At 33.1% G+C, this 17,334-nt stretch overlaps 2 protein-coding genes and 1 long non-coding RNA gene across 5 annotated transcripts; 2 read left to right on the top strand and 1 right to left on the bottom strand.

Annotated features, from left to right (window-relative positions):
* The first annotated feature begins 2,560 nt into the window (after positions 1-2,560).
* LOC11414858 (disease resistance protein RGA2) lies at positions 2,561-6,962 on the top strand. 3 transcript variants are annotated; one of them, XM_039832414.1, is made up of 4 exons: positions 2,561-2,697; positions 3,894-3,990; positions 4,327-6,010; positions 6,063-6,215. In XM_039832414.1, the coding sequence occupies exons 3-4, from the start codon at positions 4,328-4,330 to the stop codon at positions 6,072-6,074; spliced, it is 1,695 nt and encodes a 564-aa protein (XP_039688348.1). In that variant the 5' UTR covers positions 2,561-2,697; positions 3,894-3,990; position 4,327; the 3' UTR covers positions 6,075-6,215. The 3 variants fall into 3 exon arrangements, with proteins under 3 accessions (XP_039688348.1, XP_003598547.1, XP_039688347.1); XM_003598499.3 differs by having other exon boundaries at positions 4,327-6,962; XM_039832413.1 differs by having other exon boundaries at positions 2,590-2,609; positions 4,327-6,962.
* Positions 6,963-8,278: 1,316 nt separating this feature from the next.
* Positions 8,279-9,025, top strand: LOC11414857 (uncharacterized). Its single transcript, XR_003010563.2, has 2 exons — positions 8,279-8,550; positions 8,680-9,025. It is a non-coding gene; the product is annotated as an uncharacterized lncRNA (long non-coding RNA).
* Positions 9,026-12,508: 3,483 nt separating this feature from the next.
* LOC11414856 (putative disease resistance RPP13-like protein 1) lies at positions 12,509-16,590 on the bottom strand. Its single transcript, XM_039831361.1, has 2 exons — positions 12,998-16,590; positions 12,509-12,725 (listed from the first exon to the last, which is right to left on the bottom strand). The coding sequence occupies exon 1, from the start codon at positions 16,461-16,463 to the stop codon at positions 13,425-13,427; it is 3,039 nt and encodes a 1,012-aa protein (XP_039687295.1). The 5' UTR covers positions 16,464-16,590; the 3' UTR covers positions 12,509-12,725; positions 12,998-13,424.
* Between the last annotated feature and the right edge of the window lie 744 nt (positions 16,591-17,334).

The following is a 17,334-nucleotide window of genomic DNA, read 5'->3' as shown; positions in this document are numbered from 1 at the left end:
ATCTCAACGTCTCTTTCACGCCTATATATAAAGGAGTGAAGACTTGAAGAATGTAGATAGAGAGATACAAGTTAAAAAGCGCCAAAACTATGTCAATTTGATTCTACAAAGCACATTGAATTTCTGCACTGATTTGATATATCTTAGAAATTCACAAAGTCTAGAGTCTTTATTGTATTGTATTGTGAACACCACTGATTGTATATGAAGTGTTCAAGTCAAACATATTTCCCTGTATTTTTGTTTGATCAGAAGACTCTTGCCTGCGTGCTTGAGCATTGGAAGACTCTTGCTTAGTGCTTGAGCATTGGAAGACTCTTGCCTGTGTGCTTGAGCATTTTGAGAAGTCTCATACTTAGAGAGTATTGAGCATTTGTAATCTTTGTGATTATAGTGAAATCTCCTTGGAAGTGCAAGGGGGACTGGACTACTTCCGATTTGTGGAAGGAACCAGGATAACTGCTTGTGTCTTATTCTTCTTTTCTCTGCTTTGATCTTTTCCGCTGCATATCTGATTCTGGTCATTACATCAGAAGCATTTCCAAACTGCTTCTGAAGTACTATCAGAAGAAGTATTTTTTTAGAGAAAAAGAAAACACAGTTCAACCCCCCTTCTTGTGTTTTTCTCACCTTCATACTTGATATGATTAATTTCTGTCATGAAATTTCCAGCTAAGACTATGTCATCAACATAGACTAGTAAAGCCACAAAAGACGATGTTGAGGCTTTTACGAGCATAGAATAGTCCGCTTGAGACTGAGAACAAACCAAAAAGAGAAGAGTAGTAGTGAGTTTATGATTCCAATGACGTCTCGCTTGTTTTAAGCCATAGAGGGACTTGTGCAACTTGCAAACTTTAGTGTAATTATCAGAATTAGGAAGAGAAAAACCAGGGGGCAATGACATGTAAACCTCTTCATTCAAATCGCCATGTAAAAAGGTGTTATTGACATCTAAATGCTCTAAAAACCAACCTTTTGCAGCTGCCAATGCCAAGAGAACTCTAACAGTAGTGAGTTGACCAACCGGACTAAAGGTCTCAAAATAGTCCATCCGGTCTAATTGAGTAAATCCTTTGGCAACAAGTCGTGTCTTTTAACGTTCAATAGTGCCATCAACATGATGTTTGATTTTCTAAACCCAACGACAACCAATAGAAGTTTTACTTGTAGGAAGATCCACAATGGACCATGTATTGTTCAAAGCAAGTGAATCAAGTTCAGTTTTCATAGCCTTTTGCCAACACTCATGTTTAGAGGCTTGAAGAAAACTTTTAGGTAAAGGTGAACTTGATGTAGAAGATGACGAAGAAACATGAAAAGGAAAATGCAGCTCATAGAAAATATTATTTCTAGAAATGAATAACTGATGAAGGTTGTTGCTGATATGAAGGTTGAGATGGTGTCAAAATTGAAAAGGACAAAAACTTTGGACTTGATGATTGTAGCTTTGGACTTGATGGTTGTTGCAGATTAGTTAAAATGTATATCATTAAAAACAATATAATGATTTTTTAGAATGATACATGAATGTGTATGTAATGATTTTTTTTTATATAATGATGATATATATTTCCGTTAGTATAAAGTCATTGTTCATTCTACAAAGTCATTGAATAATTTTCATGATATTTGTTGAACTCTGAAATGTTTTGAATTATAGAATCCAAAACTCCATTTAAATTATAAAATCCCAACAAAAGATATTTTTAGAAAAAAATAGGGCACATATATTTATGAGCTAATTTTTTTGGTAGTGAGATTTATGAGCTAATGAAGCAACCCGTAGATTTTTTACAGCTCTATTAGTGAAGCCTCCCAAACCATTTTATTTCATTTGTTTGAATTTCAAGAAATATAATTAATTACTTTGAAAAAAAAATACATCAGTTATTCTCTGTGTTTTTTATGTTATAATTTAAGAATAGCATGCAAATTGGTTAATAAGATAAATGCTTCCCTCTTTCAAAAGAAAAAAAATAATACCAATGAATTTCCCTTAAATAAATCAATGATTTTAGTAAAAAAAACATGGATATTAGTAAGAAAATATCTAGTAAAACCGATGATTTTAGTAAAAAAAAATTATTATCTGTATTTTTTTTTTCCAAAAAAACCCAATGATTTTTTTTTTGTGGTGGTCGGGATTCAAATCCCGAATCTTGCATATATTATCCATTGTCCTTACCAACTGAGCTAAGCTCACAGGAACAAACCCAATGATTTTTAGTAAAAGCAAATGATTAATGAAAAATAAAAGAAACTTACTTTTTATTATTGGTTAATGATAAATATTAATAAGTAATTATTCAACTAAAATTCACACTACCTTAAAAGAAACTAAAATTTACACTTTTTTCTGATCAAGACCTAATTTTTATTTTTACTATTGCATGTTTTTGGCAATAAGACCACCATAGTCATATTGTATTTGATCTAGTGCATCATGCTAGACGTCACCTAAATGAGGCGTTAGTTAGGTGTTGAAATTTATTATTTCAAAGGATAATGCATGGATGGAAATTCCTCAAAAAAAAAAAAAAAAATGCATGGATGGAAATATCTTGCTCCCATGTTTGACCGGAGTTGACTTCACTTTTCTTTTTCTGGTAATGCTTTATTATCTCAGTGGCCACGTTACAATACAATACAACTCTTGATTTTGCTTAATGTTTATTGCTCCTATTTCTAAATAAGGTAATCTGGAATTTGTGTATTTTATTTAACACTTGTAACACATGCACTAACCAAAATTGATACAGTAGAATTCATTTTCACATGTGTGGTTGCTTATCAATATAATTGATTTTATCTTGAATTGATTCTATTTAAAATTTGAATTTGTAGCTTTTGATTTTAAAGTTGATTTTTACACACCAATTTATAATTCAACTTTTTTTTTTTTGAGAAATTTTATAATTCAACTTATTTTTACATGAATGTATCTATACATAAATTACTTTACTTTTAATAAATTACTTTACTTTCATCTCATTTTTATTCATAATCAATTCTTGTTTCCACAAAATTAGACATATAAGAGAGATCAAACCTACATGGCGTCACTTTGAATGTTTGTTATTTTGATGTTCAAATGACATAATGGATTGAGGGCCTAATTGAATTGGCTTATTTGAGCTTGTTTATTGACATGTTTTGTGGGATTCTTTGGTAGAATTTTGGAAAACAGCTTATGACAATTTCCATAAGCTGTTTTTAACTTATTTTCATAAGTTCTCCAATATAACTTAAAACAACTTATAGCATATACGAAAATAATTTAACGTTATTTCACCTTTTGGTATAAAAAAAAGCTTATGCAAACTTATACATAAGTACTTATAATAATAAGTGTTTGTGCTATAAGCTGTTTATCCAAACCAGCCATAAATATTGGGAAAGCATCCAATTAATTTCCTCAAGTATCCGTGTATCATCTACGTAGTTTCCTCATTATCGAATTAATTCTAATCCTATAGTCTGTGAAGAAAATTATGAATGAAAAGCTTGTAGGATGCAGTTTGAAATTCATGTCATGTTCTTTTTAAAGTTTATGATATCAATCTATAACCTTTTAGTAGCATTATTCAAACTAAATTTTATATACTTGAGACTACTTATCCTTTTCATTACTGAGTAGGATAGACAGTGATATTTGAGGAACTAAATTCAGGGTTTGTTGTTAATTATTCTTTTTCAAACCTGCTAATTAGAGAGTGATATTTGAGGAGCTAAATTAAGGGTTTATTGTTAATTATTCTTTTTATAATCTGCTTACAAGTCTATGTGATAAAAACATTAGTTCACATGTGTTTGCTAGCTGCATAATTTTATTGAGGAAAAAAGCACAAACTAAGAGCTTGAAACATCTGATTTTCATCTAATGGTTTCAGGTTGCTAACTGCGGTGAGTGGCTGATTTTTCACTTCTCAACACAAGCATTCCAATACAGCTATTGATTCTGTTTCTTGATTCCGATTTCGAAACCAGGTAACTCTCTCTCTATATTTGTTGCAATTGAAACTCATTTAGTCACTGCAGTCAGTTAGTTAGGACCATCAAATGGAGATTCAACAATTTGCTTTCAGACTTTAGTGAATAGCATTCAAAACGCAAGTTTTGAGTTTGAGTCGTCTGTTTTTCATATAACAGTTTCAATTTGCGAACTGCAGTGACTGCGTGATTTTTAAACCTAGACAATCCATATAATCTTTCTCCATCACCGAGTCTTCAATTAATTAAAAAAAGAGACCATTTAAATCCATTTTATACATGTGACCACGTGATTAGTTTTACTCATACTTGTGTTAACTTCATTTGCCAAAGGATGGAAGACCTTGCTGTTACAGTCTTGGAAAAGTTGAGCTCTGCAGCTTACAAAGACCTTCAAATCTTTTGGAATCTCAAAGATGACAATGAGCGAATGAAGAACACCGTCTCCATGATAAAAGCCGTGTTTCTTGATGCAGAGTCCAAGGCCAATAATCATCAAGTTAGCAATTGGTTGGAGAACATGAAAGATGTACTTTATGATGCAGATGATTTACTAGATGATTTTTCCATTGAAGCTTCGAGAAGAAAAGTGATGGCTGGAAACAACAGAGTAAGACGGATACAAGCTTTCTTCTCAAAATCAAACAAAATTGCCTGTGGCATTAAATTGGGCTATCGAATGAAAGCAATCCAAAAGAGGCTAGATGACATTGCTAAAACTAAGCATGATCTGCAGCTGAATGACCGCCCTATGGAGAATCCAATTGCATATAGGGAGCAGAGACAAACTTACTCATTTGTGAGTAAAGATGAAGTTATTGGAAGAGATGAGGAAAAGAAATGTATTAAAAGTTATCTACTAGATGACAATGCAACAAATAATGTTTCTATAATTCCCATAGTTGGGATTGGAGGATTAGGTAAGACTGCACTTGCTCAACTAGTCTACAATGATAATGATGTTCAAAGCCATTTTGAGCTAAAAATGTGGGTGCATGTCTCGGATAAATTTGATATAAAGAAAATATCTTGGGATATCATTGGGGATGAAAAGAATAGTCAGATGGATCAAGTACAACAGCAACTTAGAAACAAAATTAAAGAGAAAAAGTTTTTGCTTGTGCTAGATGACATGTGGAATGTGGATCGTGAGTTGTGGCTTCAATTGAAGCATATGTTGATGGAAGGAGGAAAAGGAAGCATGATAATTGTTACAACTCGAAGTCAGACTGTGGCAGATATAACGCACACACATCGACCCCTTTTGTTAGAAGGTTTGGATTCAGAAAAATCACAGGAGCTATTCTTTCGAGTGGCTTTCGGCGAGTTGAAAGAACAAAATGATTTGGAGTTGTTAGCTATAGGAAGGGACATTGTTAAGAAATGTGCTGGCATTCCCCTTGCCATAAGAACTATTGGCAGCCTTTTGTTTTCTCGAAATTTGGGCAGGAGTGATTGGCAATATTTCAAGGATGCTGAGTTTTCAAAGATGGATCAGCACAAGGACAATATCTTTTCAATCCTTAAACTGAGTTATGATCATCTTCCGTCGTTTCTGAAAAAGTGCTTTGCCTATTGTTCACTGTTTCCAAAAGGTTTTATGTTTGAAAAGAAGACACTCATTCAGTTATGGGTAGCTGAGGGGTTCATTCAACAATCAAATGATGTTAGACGTGTAGAAGATGTTGGTCATGAGTACTTCATGAGTTTGCTGTCAATGTCTTTCTTTCGAGATGTTACTATAGACGATTGTGGTGGAATAAGTACCTGTAAAATGCATGACATTATGCATTATCTAGCGCAAGTAGTGACCGGGGATGAATATGTCGTGGTTGAAGGAGAAGAACTAAACATTGAAAACAAAACACGTTATTTGTCATCTCGTAGGGGTATACGGCTATCACCAACATCATCATCTTCCTACAAGTTAAGGACATTTCACGTGGTCAGTCCACAAATGAATGCAAGCAATCGTTTGCTTCAGTCAGATGTTTTTTCCTTCTCAGGCTTAAAGTTCTTGCGTGTGTTGACACTTTGTGGGTTGAATATTGAAGAAATCCCAAATAGTATTGAAGAAATGAAGCATTTAAGATATATTGATCTATCACGGAACAATGTACTTAAAAATCTTCCTCCGACCATTACTAGCCTACTGAACTTGCAAACTCTAAAACTTGCTGATTGTTCTAAGCTTGAAATATTGCCAGAAAATCTCAATAGAAGTCTCAGGCATCTTGAGTTAAATGGTTGCGAGAGATTGAGATGTATGCCACGGGGGCTAGGACAGTTGACTGATCTTCAAACACTAACACTTTTTGTACTGAACTCTGGAAGTACAAGTGTAAATGAGTTGGCTAGGCTAAACAACCTGAGAGGGAGATTAGAATTAAAAGGGTTGAATTTCCTGCGAAATAATGCTGCAGAGATTGAATCTGCAAAAGTACTTGTTGAGAAGCGACACCTTCAACATTTGGAATTACGATGGAATCATGTCGACCAGAATGAGATCATGGAGGAAGATGAGATCATTTTACAAGGCCTGCAGCCACACCACCACTCACTTCGAAAACTAGTTATAGATGGGTTTTGCGGCAGCAGGTTACCAGACTGGATATGGAATCTCTCATCGCTCTTGACTCTTGAGATCCACAATTGCAATAGTTTGACATTACTGCCGGAAGTGTGTAACCTTGTATCTTTGAAGACCTTTGCATTTCTAACTGCTTATCATTAAACTGGAGGGAAATCCCTTGCATGCAAGAACTTATGAACAGGGAGGTTCTTTGGTGTAGAGGTGTGGTGGTTGACATTGGCATCATGGGTAGCCTTGTGTTGATATTTTTTGTTATTTTAGAGCTTGTTGTATTTCGTTGTTGCTTTTAGAAGTTTACTGCTACAACAATATTGTTTTCTTGCATTAGCTCAATTCAATAACGTCTTATATTCGGATTGACGTTTTATTAATAAAATTTGTTGTAGAGAAAAAAAGTTGAATTTCATTATTTATATATTTTTCCTTTTGAATTTATCTCTGGTTTACTAATTCATCCACCTGTTAGCCTATAATTTCGACAGGTTGATTTAATGCAGTAAAAGTTGGCTTTTTGATCTTTCACGAATTAAAAATGTCATTGCTAGCATGAAGATTTTGGGAGTTTGGGATTTAGTATTTGGAGAAGTTCAAGAGCTCTGAAGTTCGACAAGAGGCAGAGCAGAAAGAAGTTTGGTTGAAGCCAAACAGTTGCTGTCGAAGGGAAAGAATTTGATAAAAGGTAATAAAAGAAAACACAACAGCACAAGAGTGCTTATACAACTATTAATAACCTAATCTAACTTATAAATAACTAGAGCTATCAAATTTGCCCCGGACTCGGTATGTCTCGTAACTTATAAAATATTTATTTTCATATGACATGAACGATTTAAAAGTCGTTGTTTATACACAAACAATAAGTGAGTTATCTCTGGTTTTTTTTGTTCAAACACCGTCATTATGCACATATAAACTTTTAAATAATATGTATGTATATATGTATGTATGGTTGTATATGTTTATCACTTTAAGTATTTTAATTGTTTTCTCTAGTAGGTGAAGCTCACGCATTTAAATATGGAGAAGTGGAGTGTCCGGAGTTCGAACCTCGCCCTCTGCATAAATTAAGCAATGTCTTACCAATTAAATATTTCTACTTTATCTAACCTCAACTTCTCTTTAAGTTTTCTTTCTCTTTCGCTCGTCGAGGAGTGGTTTTAGGTTATTTTTTTGACCTAGAATCACCCCTGCATCTTTTTTCCCCTTCTTTCAATTTAAATAAGTGATTTCCACATAAGTGTTTTCTTTTGTGCTTTTTGAGATTTCGTCATCCGAATGCGGTGTTGTGTTGTTTGTCGTCTTGTGTGGCGTTGTTTGATTTTGCGCCTTGTTGCGGTGTTCGTTTGATTCATATTGAAAGATAAGCTTCAGTCAATCATAGATTCAATCGATAATTTTGACATCAATGTTGCAGATCAAAAACATGAATATTCTAATGCTTTAGATTTATATTTTAATTCCCTTTTTATTATTACAACAAGGGTTAATATTCCTACAAAATTACCAACAATCATTTTTCGTTCCTTGGCGCTTTGTCCCCATAAATAAACTCACTATATTTTCAATAAAAAAAATTGATACTACACAATGCCTAGTACATGCCTTTATTTAAGCAACATTACATACTAAAAGACAAATGTGAATCTTATCAATTAAGCAAACAAAGACTTATCTATAAGCTAAAAAAAGCAAAAGGCTGTCTTGGAAAAGGAAAAGGGAAACGGTGCCAACTACTTTTTAAGGTTCAATAATAATCTTTCTTAGTGACTAATTATAGAGTTCAAGTTCTTTCATAAGTCTTCTGGTAATCTTGATTTATTTCTCCAATATGAGATATATGGCTTCTTTTAAGAGTATTATGTTAAACCTGGCTTTTCTGTTTATGATTCTATTGTCAATGAAAGTAGCAGCAACGGCAAGGGTACCATTATGGAAAATTAAGCCTCATCATCACAAAGAAGCATGTAAGTAACTTTTTGTAGGAGAAGCATTTATGTAACTTATATCTATAGAATTATGTTTCCATTAAAATTGTGCATGGTTTTACTAATTCATTCCCTTCATGTTGCCATGTTTGTTTGGAAATCTCAAAGATGAACGCCTACTTAATTCTGTTAGTGTTAATGATCGACCACGCTTCCATAACTATGGTGTTCCTCCTCCTCCTGCACCAATCAGTTGATCCTCCAAGCACCAGAATCGTAACAATGGCAGAAAAGTATGTTGGCAACGAACATGAGAGCAAAATAAAGATCCAAGCAAAACTTGTATAAGAATTTTATAAGTTGTCTCCAAGTACCTATTTTATTTTTACTAGTTTTAATTATTTATGTCTAATTTGTTTCTTTCTACATCTGTTGTACAATTCACAAATCATCATTTTGATGGTGTGTTACTCAAATTTGCAAAATTTATGTGTAGACCATATCCAACTCTTGAGATTTGTTCTAAATCAAAGCAACAACACCTTTCAATATTCCTTAAAAAAAACACCTTTGAATCATAAGGGCGGGCTAAGATAAGATATTTATTGCATTTGGTATATCACTTTATAATCCATTTTGATGTAGGAGGGGTTTCTAGAGTATTTTTATAGTATTTTTATTTTAGCTAAATTTTAATAATTTCGGTTTTATTTTCTATTTTTTATAGTACTTTTATTCAATAATATTTCAGTTATCTTGATTTCTGGTGGATTTTAGAATTTTATTATCACAAGTTTGTCGCTTGCAAATTTGTCATTTTCGCTTGCTAATCTCTGCTTTACGTCACATTTTCTCTATTTTGTATTGCTATAGTTCTCTGATTTCGACCATTTTGCACATTTTGGGTAGAAAAATATTTTTTTGTAGTTATATATATATATAATAGAACAACCTTGTCTTTAATATCTTTGAACCAAACCAAAACGATGGTCCAATTTCGAAAATTATGGTCATCTATTTTTAGAACGGAAAAGGAGATAACTTGATTTCCTTTCCTTATATTATTTTTTTTAAGGTATAACATTTTGTCCAACAACAAAGCTGACCCCTTGAGGTAATTGTGATCCACTAATCTAGATTGAGTTCTTTGACTAGTATTTTTCCCATCCATGATCTTCTCCCACATCCAGTAAAATTTTCAAAAATGCCCTTGTGCATTCCGGATTTTAAAATCCGGATTCATGACTCTCTCACATTTCAATAGTTTTGAGTTTTACTTTTAAAAACAACAAAAAAGTTAAGTAAAAAATGCTAAAAATCTGTCAAATAAAATCATAAAAATATAAAAATAGCACTAAAGAATTCTAAAAATAAAATAAAACTAATGCAAATTTTTTTGGATTTTTCTGAGAATATGAAAAATTGAAAAAAAAAATGAAAAAAGGGTCTAAACGATGGAATTTTGGATTTTGAGGGGCGGAATCCCGTAAAAAGTTCCTTCTACGGGAGTCATGGTCCTTGATTTTTTTTTGATTTTCTGGGAAAGTTTCGGAGCAATCTGATCAAGTAGTCCGAAAATCCGATTACTCATTTTTTCACCCTTTAACAAAAGAAAACATCATTCCAGATTATATAATCTGGAATGCTCCGAGGATAATTTTGAAAAAAAATAAGGCGTGCGAGAAAGGCATAGGGTGGAAAAAGTAATGCTCGAGTTCTTTTCATATGCAAAGTCCAGTCCAGATACCCTAGACCAAATGCTTAAAGAACTCAAATATCTACTACTTGTGCCAAATGTTATTGGATGTTTCCTTAAATTGGATGGTTTGAATAGAAAAACCCACAACAAAGGAAAATTCAAATAAAACACTTGTGAATTAATATATTCAAGTATGATTTAACAATCCAAAATTTTAAGCATAGTAAATTAAAATGCCTAAAAATTCATCTATTCTTATAGAAGTACATTCAATTAAATACCTTGTGTAAATAAATAATTCAAAGCATCCGCGCAACACGCGGGTCAAAAGCTTGTTATTGTTAATTTGAGAACAAGTAAAGATCATGTGCATGATTGCATCAATATGGAAAAAATGGAAGGAAACATTGGTGTGAAATTCCACCTTGTGTTGATAGGAAAATAGTTTTCTTAGAATATGTAGGTTGATAGACTAAAGCATATCTGCTTGAACATGCATGTAGTTTTCTAAATTCGACTCTAATGCCTATTTTCATATAATTTTTTGGGGACTTCTACGGTACACCTCATAAATTGAGGTGTACTGGTACCACTATTAAAAAAACAAAAATTAGTGAGGGAAATTTTGTGAGGGAAAACGTGAAATCCCTCTCTAATTCCGTCACTAAATTTTGCGACCGTGAAATTTGTGAGAAATTTCATTTTTTCCGTCACTAATTTCCCTCACTAATTTTGCTTTTTCTGGCAGTGTACTCTTACTTCAAAAATTTATAATTTAACGATTATTTTATGAAATAAAGAGTTATTCATCAATATATATATTTTAGAAAACATCATTTTATAAGAAAAAATATCATTTCATTGTTTATAAGAATTATATTAAATTTTTTACATTTTCTCATAAAAAATAATCAATATTCTTTGTTATATGTAACAAAAATTAAAAAAAAATGTAAATTTTATTTCGTCGACGCTTTTGGTAAATACGATTTAATTATTGTAATTGTCAATGATAGAAACCAGTTCTTTTTCTTAAAAAAAAAATAACTCGTTTAATTATTAATTTAATAATTTGATGTACCCCTACACTCAAATTGTTAAGTGTACTATAGAATTTGCCTAATTTTTTACCTAAACAATCCATTAATTCTACTAGTTTACACTTAACAGTTTTGTAGACTGCTTAGATGCATGTCTTAGAAATCAAAGTGGCTTTGGGTTAGAATTGTTGAACCAGATTTAGTGTGTTTAAAACAGGTCTTTCATCAGAGCTCTCCCCACCATGTGGTAGCATGCAATAATTACTGTTGGGAACCCACAATTACCATCAATACAAAAAGAAGCATTAGAGGTATAGTTAGTTAATTAGTAGTTAGTTAATACTCATTTAGTTTCAAAATGAATGTAGTTTAAAGTTTTCACTTATATTAAGAAATACATTAATTAAAAGAAAGAGATGTTATCTTACTAAATTATCCTAACCAACTACTTCCTCCGTCCTAAATTGTATGTCGCTTTAGAAAAAATATTTGTCCTAAATTGTATGTCGATTTACAATACCAATGAAAAATTAATGTTATTTTTCCTATTATATCCTTAACTATTTATTACTCTCTCTTCTTTCAATTCCTTCATTTATCTTTCCCATATCATTTATTGAGGACAATTTTGTAAAACAACTCATAATATATATCTTTTTCCCACACAATATTAATTACATTTCTTAATATGTGTGAAATGCCCAAAACGTCATACAATTTGGGACGGAGGGAGTATTGATTTGTTTTTTATTAAAAGAAAATAATACTTTTGGAAGTAGTATATATAGTATTAATTGAAGGGTACAATTGAAAAGAAAAAGTTATTATTAAATTGGAAACTGAAACTGACATTCATTTTGAAACAATTATTTTTTGCTAAAACGACACTCATTTTAAAACGGAGGTAGTAGTTTGTTATTAGTTACTCCCTCCGTTTCAAAATGAGTGTCGTTTTGGCCAATTGCATACAAATTAAGAAATGAAATGAAATAATTATTAGACATAACACTTTTACTAAACTGCCCAAGAAAAAGACAAACTTAAAGTTGCATTGAAAATTGTGCGAGAGAAAAGTTGGAGTATTTATTGAGGGTAAAGTTGGGAGAAAAAAATTAAAATTGTACTAAAAATGTAAAGTGATATTCATTTTAAAACAAATTTTTTTGGCTAAAGTGACATTCAGTATGAAACGGAGGGAATAGTAACCTCTATATCTTTAATAAAAAGCAAAGCAAAGAAAAGAGGAGAAAAAGAAAGATCTGGAAGAACAAAAATTAAATCAAATGAATTCAAAGAGTGCTAATGATTCCAAAGCATAATGATAGAACATTTTAATACATGGTATAATCTTCATTACTCTTAAAGCTAGCCCTATCCACCACAGTCCAGGCATTCCCTAACATCCATCTCATTCTCTATTTTTTTCTTACATAAATTGCATTACACAACTTTTTGCTTTGCTTCCTTTTTAAAACCTGCAGTCGACCAGAAAAGAAAATTCAAGTCCTAATCAGTAATTCATCAATATTTTAATGTCTTCCATAAAATAAACATGTTGATTATTCATATGCTTGCTTGCTAGATAAGAAATCAAATTAAGCTGCTTTAGAACTCTCTCTCACACACACACATTTATTGGCACCAATAACAGTCAAAACATAAATTTAGAAGATATAGTGAGGTCTATATTATTTATAGTACTTGTGCAATTTCAAGAAAAGTGCATGACAGCATAACCAATGTGTACCTTCTCTTTTCAGCAGCTAATCAGTTAATTATATTCACAACTGGGATGTGACAAATTGTATGCCAGCACTCTCCTTCCTCCTTTTGGTACTGCTCCTTAAGTAATGGACATTTATGAATGAACAACTGAGAAAGGGAGTTTGGTAGACCCTTCTCCGGCAAGCGTTCGAGACTGGGGCAATGTTGAATAGATAAAGATGTGAGAGATTTAAGGTGGAGAAGACCCTTGCAGTTTATTATTCTTAACTTTGAACATTCTCTCAAGCTAAGAGAGTCAATATTATCTGGTAGCAGACTCTCCTCTGGGAAGGACTCCACATTTTCAAAGTCATCACCAACAATGAAATCTTTTAGAGAATTGAGTTGGAACAAACCCCACTCCCCTCTCAAAGCAATTAGTTTTGGGCACTTGATTATTTCAAGCCTGGTCAGGCAGGGAGGGTTGCCTTCCTTGGAAATGACTCCAGTTGTGGACAATCGTACAAGTATAAAGATTTAAGATTGGTGAACAAGTGTAGGGAAAATGGAAACGAGGAGTGCCAGTTTCTTATAGAAAGGAAGCCAAGAGACTTATAGCAAGGCAAATCCAAAGAGGACCATTCTAGATTTGCACTATCGATGGCACCAACATTCAATCTCTTAAGAAAGGCATTGTTGAATAGAATTTGCTCTAGGTAAGACGCAATGACTTGATTTCCATACAGGACGGCGCTTGTTAATTTGGAAGGTAGATCATTTACCAAAATGTTTTCACATCTTACCAATTGTAGTTCACCAATATTAGAAGCCTTGGGAATTGAAACCTCCAACTCTTGGCAATCAATAATCACCAATCCCTGCAAAGAAGGAAGGTGTTGGGGTAGAAATTTTGTCAATTTTGGACAATTACGTATAGAAAGCTCTTTAAGCAAAGGGAAACCTTCAACACATAACCATTCCTTCCAATTGGACATGTCCTCAAATCGCAAAATTTCAAGGAACCTGAATGGAACATCAATTGAATTAATGATCTCTATTCCAGGACAGCTTGAAATACAAAGATTATTGAGATAGGGAAACTTCTCAAATGGTGGCAACTGGGAACAAAGTTGACATCCTTTCAGATTTAGAGATACTAAACTGGACAAATGAAAATCCCGAATCCAATTTGGAAAACTAGTGCCGCGGTAGTGTTCGATGGTCAAGTTATTAAGGTTGCTATTTGGTTGAAGAGCCTCCAAGACAGACATTTCATTATTGATTTCTCTAGTGGTATAAGCACTGTATATGATATGTAATTCTTCCAAATGCTTCTTATCTTTTAATTTTGCTTCTAGCGCATCTGCAGGAATAATGACATTTTCTAACCCTGAAATACAAAGTTTCCCTTGAAGCTGGTTGAGTTCCGTCAACTCCTTAATATCAGACCCATGGTCCTTTACCACAACAAATTTAGTCAGAGTCTGAAGATGGTTTAGCCTCCCTATCTCTTTTGGCATCTTCTTTATAAGAGTGCCTTCCAGATCAAGATGACGTAAGTTTGTAAGTTTGTAAAAATCTGAAGGGAGCTCAGTTAATGGACAATATGCCAATAGTAGTGTCTGTAAATTATATAGGTTACAAATGGAATCAGGCAACCTTTTAATCTTTGTGAGAGATAGGTCTAGATAACGCATAAGCTTTAAATTGCTTATCTTATCATCTAACTTTTGAAGGTTACAACGTTTCAATGATAACATCCGCAAACATTTTAGCTTTGAAAACAAATCTTGTTGTATTGTGTTGCATATCTCCTGGTGTCTGCCACCAAAGCCGCCTTGTGCCATTAAACTACGTAATCCCTTAATCTTATAAATGTGTTGTGTCATTTTATCACCATCTTTTAATTGAAGAGAACACCAAATGTGTCGTGTCCTTTCAGTGACATGTCGCTCCTTATCATCCTCTATCTGCAAGCAAAATTCTCCTACCATCGATTTTGCTAAATCGTTGATAAGATTGTGCATTACAAAACGCTTATCGTCATGTATTGATTTCTGGAAAAATGAAATTGATTCTAGATCAACAAATAACTCATTACCCAACTCTTCTTCACTTTTGTCACTTCCGCAACACTTCAACAAACCATCCGCTATCCAAAGCTTGATTAATTCACGCTTGTCAAAAATGTGACCTTTGGGAAATATGGAACAATAAGAAAAACAACGTTTAAGAATGGAAGGGAGATGATGGTAACTCAATCTCAGTACTGAATTAATGTTATTGTCACCTTCTGATAAATGCCACATATCGGTCTCCAATATCCTAACCCATTCACGTTGAGAGAATTTTCTTCGCAAGAGATTTCCCAACGTTTTTACAGCTAATGGAAACCCTACACACTTATCTACAATTTTCTTGCCAATTGATACAAGATTTGGATACTCACTTGCATTCCTTCCGTGAAAAGCATGTCTCACAAACATTCTCCAACATTCACTTTCATTCAGTTTCTCTAAATTAAGCTCCTTGGTGGACTTCATGATAGATGCTACCTCCTTGTCACGAGTTGTCACAATAATTTTACTTCCACTTCCAGTAGATCCATGGCATAGGGGAAGTAGTAAGCGCTCCCAACCTTCCTCATTCCCATTCCAGACATCATCTAAAACAAGCAAATATTTCTTACCAGTTAGTTTGTGCTGCAATTGATGTTGGAGCAGATTAAACTCTTCAGCATGTGTTGAAGAGTGAAATGACCTCAGAATTGCTTTGGTAAGTCCAACAACATCAAAAGTTTCTGAAACGTAGACCCAAGCTTTAAGTTCAAAATGCTCTTTCATCCTGCGGTCATTGTACACAAGCTGAGCAAGAGTGGTCTTACCCATTCCACCGAGACCCACTATGCTGATTATTGGTACTTGGTTGCCGCTGTCTATGTCAGACAGTAAAAAGTTGACTAACTCCTCTTTGTCACCGTTTCTACCATATATGCTCGATCCATCCACCAAAGATGTAGTTGGAAATCTTATCAAGGGTTTCCAACTGAGTCCACCTTCACTACTAGCACAGGTGTCTTGTTTCAGTCCGAGCATATCCTTTTGCTTCGCAAGAAATTCTAACTTCTCTAGCAATTCTTTGATCCTAGATTCAAATGGATTAATGAAAGATGAAAAGAAGTTGAATACCTTGCTAGTAGAAGGTTCAAATTTCTGCTTCTTCAATGGTGCATCAGTTGCAATCTCATCTAACAGCTGGTCAACCTCATATGCATTATGTTTAAGATCATCAAGCCACTTCTTCACGGACATGCTTTGGTACTGCTTCATCTCCGCTTCTTCCAACACACGGTTGATAGAATTGAGTGTTATTAGAAGTTTCTCTAGCAGTTTATCATCAAGTTTGCTTCCACGAAAATAGTCAATGAAATCATTGGAAGACAATTTCTCAAGAGCCACCTGAAAGAATGATGAAAGAAACGCTCCACCAACCAACTCTGCCATGGACATGGTGTTTCCTTTGTCTTTTCTATTTTCTGTTTTTGAATAGTGGAAATTGATCAACAAGCTTAAGAGGCTCTCTGCAAGAAGGTATCGTATAACATTTTTGTTTCAATGACAAATTATTATAATTATTATAGGTTGGAGTTTTTTTAATTGATGACATAATGCATAAGAATTTTTCTTATTTAACAATAAGGACATCAGAGCAAGTGTCCAGATTCCACTAATTTAAGTCACCTTATAATATACCATCATGCAATTGTTTATTAACCTATTTTGATTTCTTTACAATAGAGGAAGTTAACTCGAAATTTCATAAGGTTTTTATATAGCATGATCATGATACAATTAAAATAGTAATTTAGAGAAGAAAAGATTGAAAAATTATTAATTTCTTTGTTATATATCATCAATTAAAAAATATTGCTTTTATTCGATCTAGACAATGCAATAGCCTCAATTTTTAAAATACGATATAGGAACTTAATTAAATTAATTATTTATTATTTGAGGGTCATAGAATTATTATATAATTTAATAAAAAGTGTTGTTAATTCCTACAAAATCACAGCAATGAAACAAAGATGTGTGGAGCAAAGGAAGTAGTAATCAATAAGCATAATACACTCAAGCAACAACAATAACAAAAAAAAAGACCCAAGTCTTATCATACCAATGAAACAAAAATGTGTGGAGCAAAGAAAGTAGTAATCAATGAGTAAAGTAGCCATAAGCAACAACAACAAAAAAAAAAGACCTAAGTCTTAATGTAGAACAACGCCACATGCATAATCAAAACAATAAAGATAAGCAATGAAAGAAAGGAACAAACACATCAAAGATTGTTTACCCAGTTTAGTTCAGTATGACCTACTCT

Source organism: Medicago truncatula, chromosome 3 (genome assembly GCF_003473485.1).
Source record: "Medicago truncatula cultivar Jemalong A17 chromosome 3, MtrunA17r5.0-ANR, whole genome shotgun sequence".
NCBI classification, from domain to species: domain Eukaryota; kingdom Viridiplantae; phylum Streptophyta; class Magnoliopsida; order Fabales; family Fabaceae; genus Medicago; species Medicago truncatula.
Note: the sequence above shows the minus strand (reverse complement) of the source record. Positions and strands in the feature narration are given on the sequence as shown.

Bases quoted from the DNA above. Each gene is read 5' to 3' on its own strand.
- LOC11414858 (XM_003598499.3), top strand. From the start codon at position 4,328: ATGGAAGACCTTGCTGTTACAGTCTTGGAAAAGTTGAGCTCTGCAGCT.
- LOC11414856 (XM_039831361.1), bottom strand. From the start codon at position 16,463: ATGTCCATGGCAGAGTTGGTTGGTGGAGCGTTTCTTTCATCATTCTTT.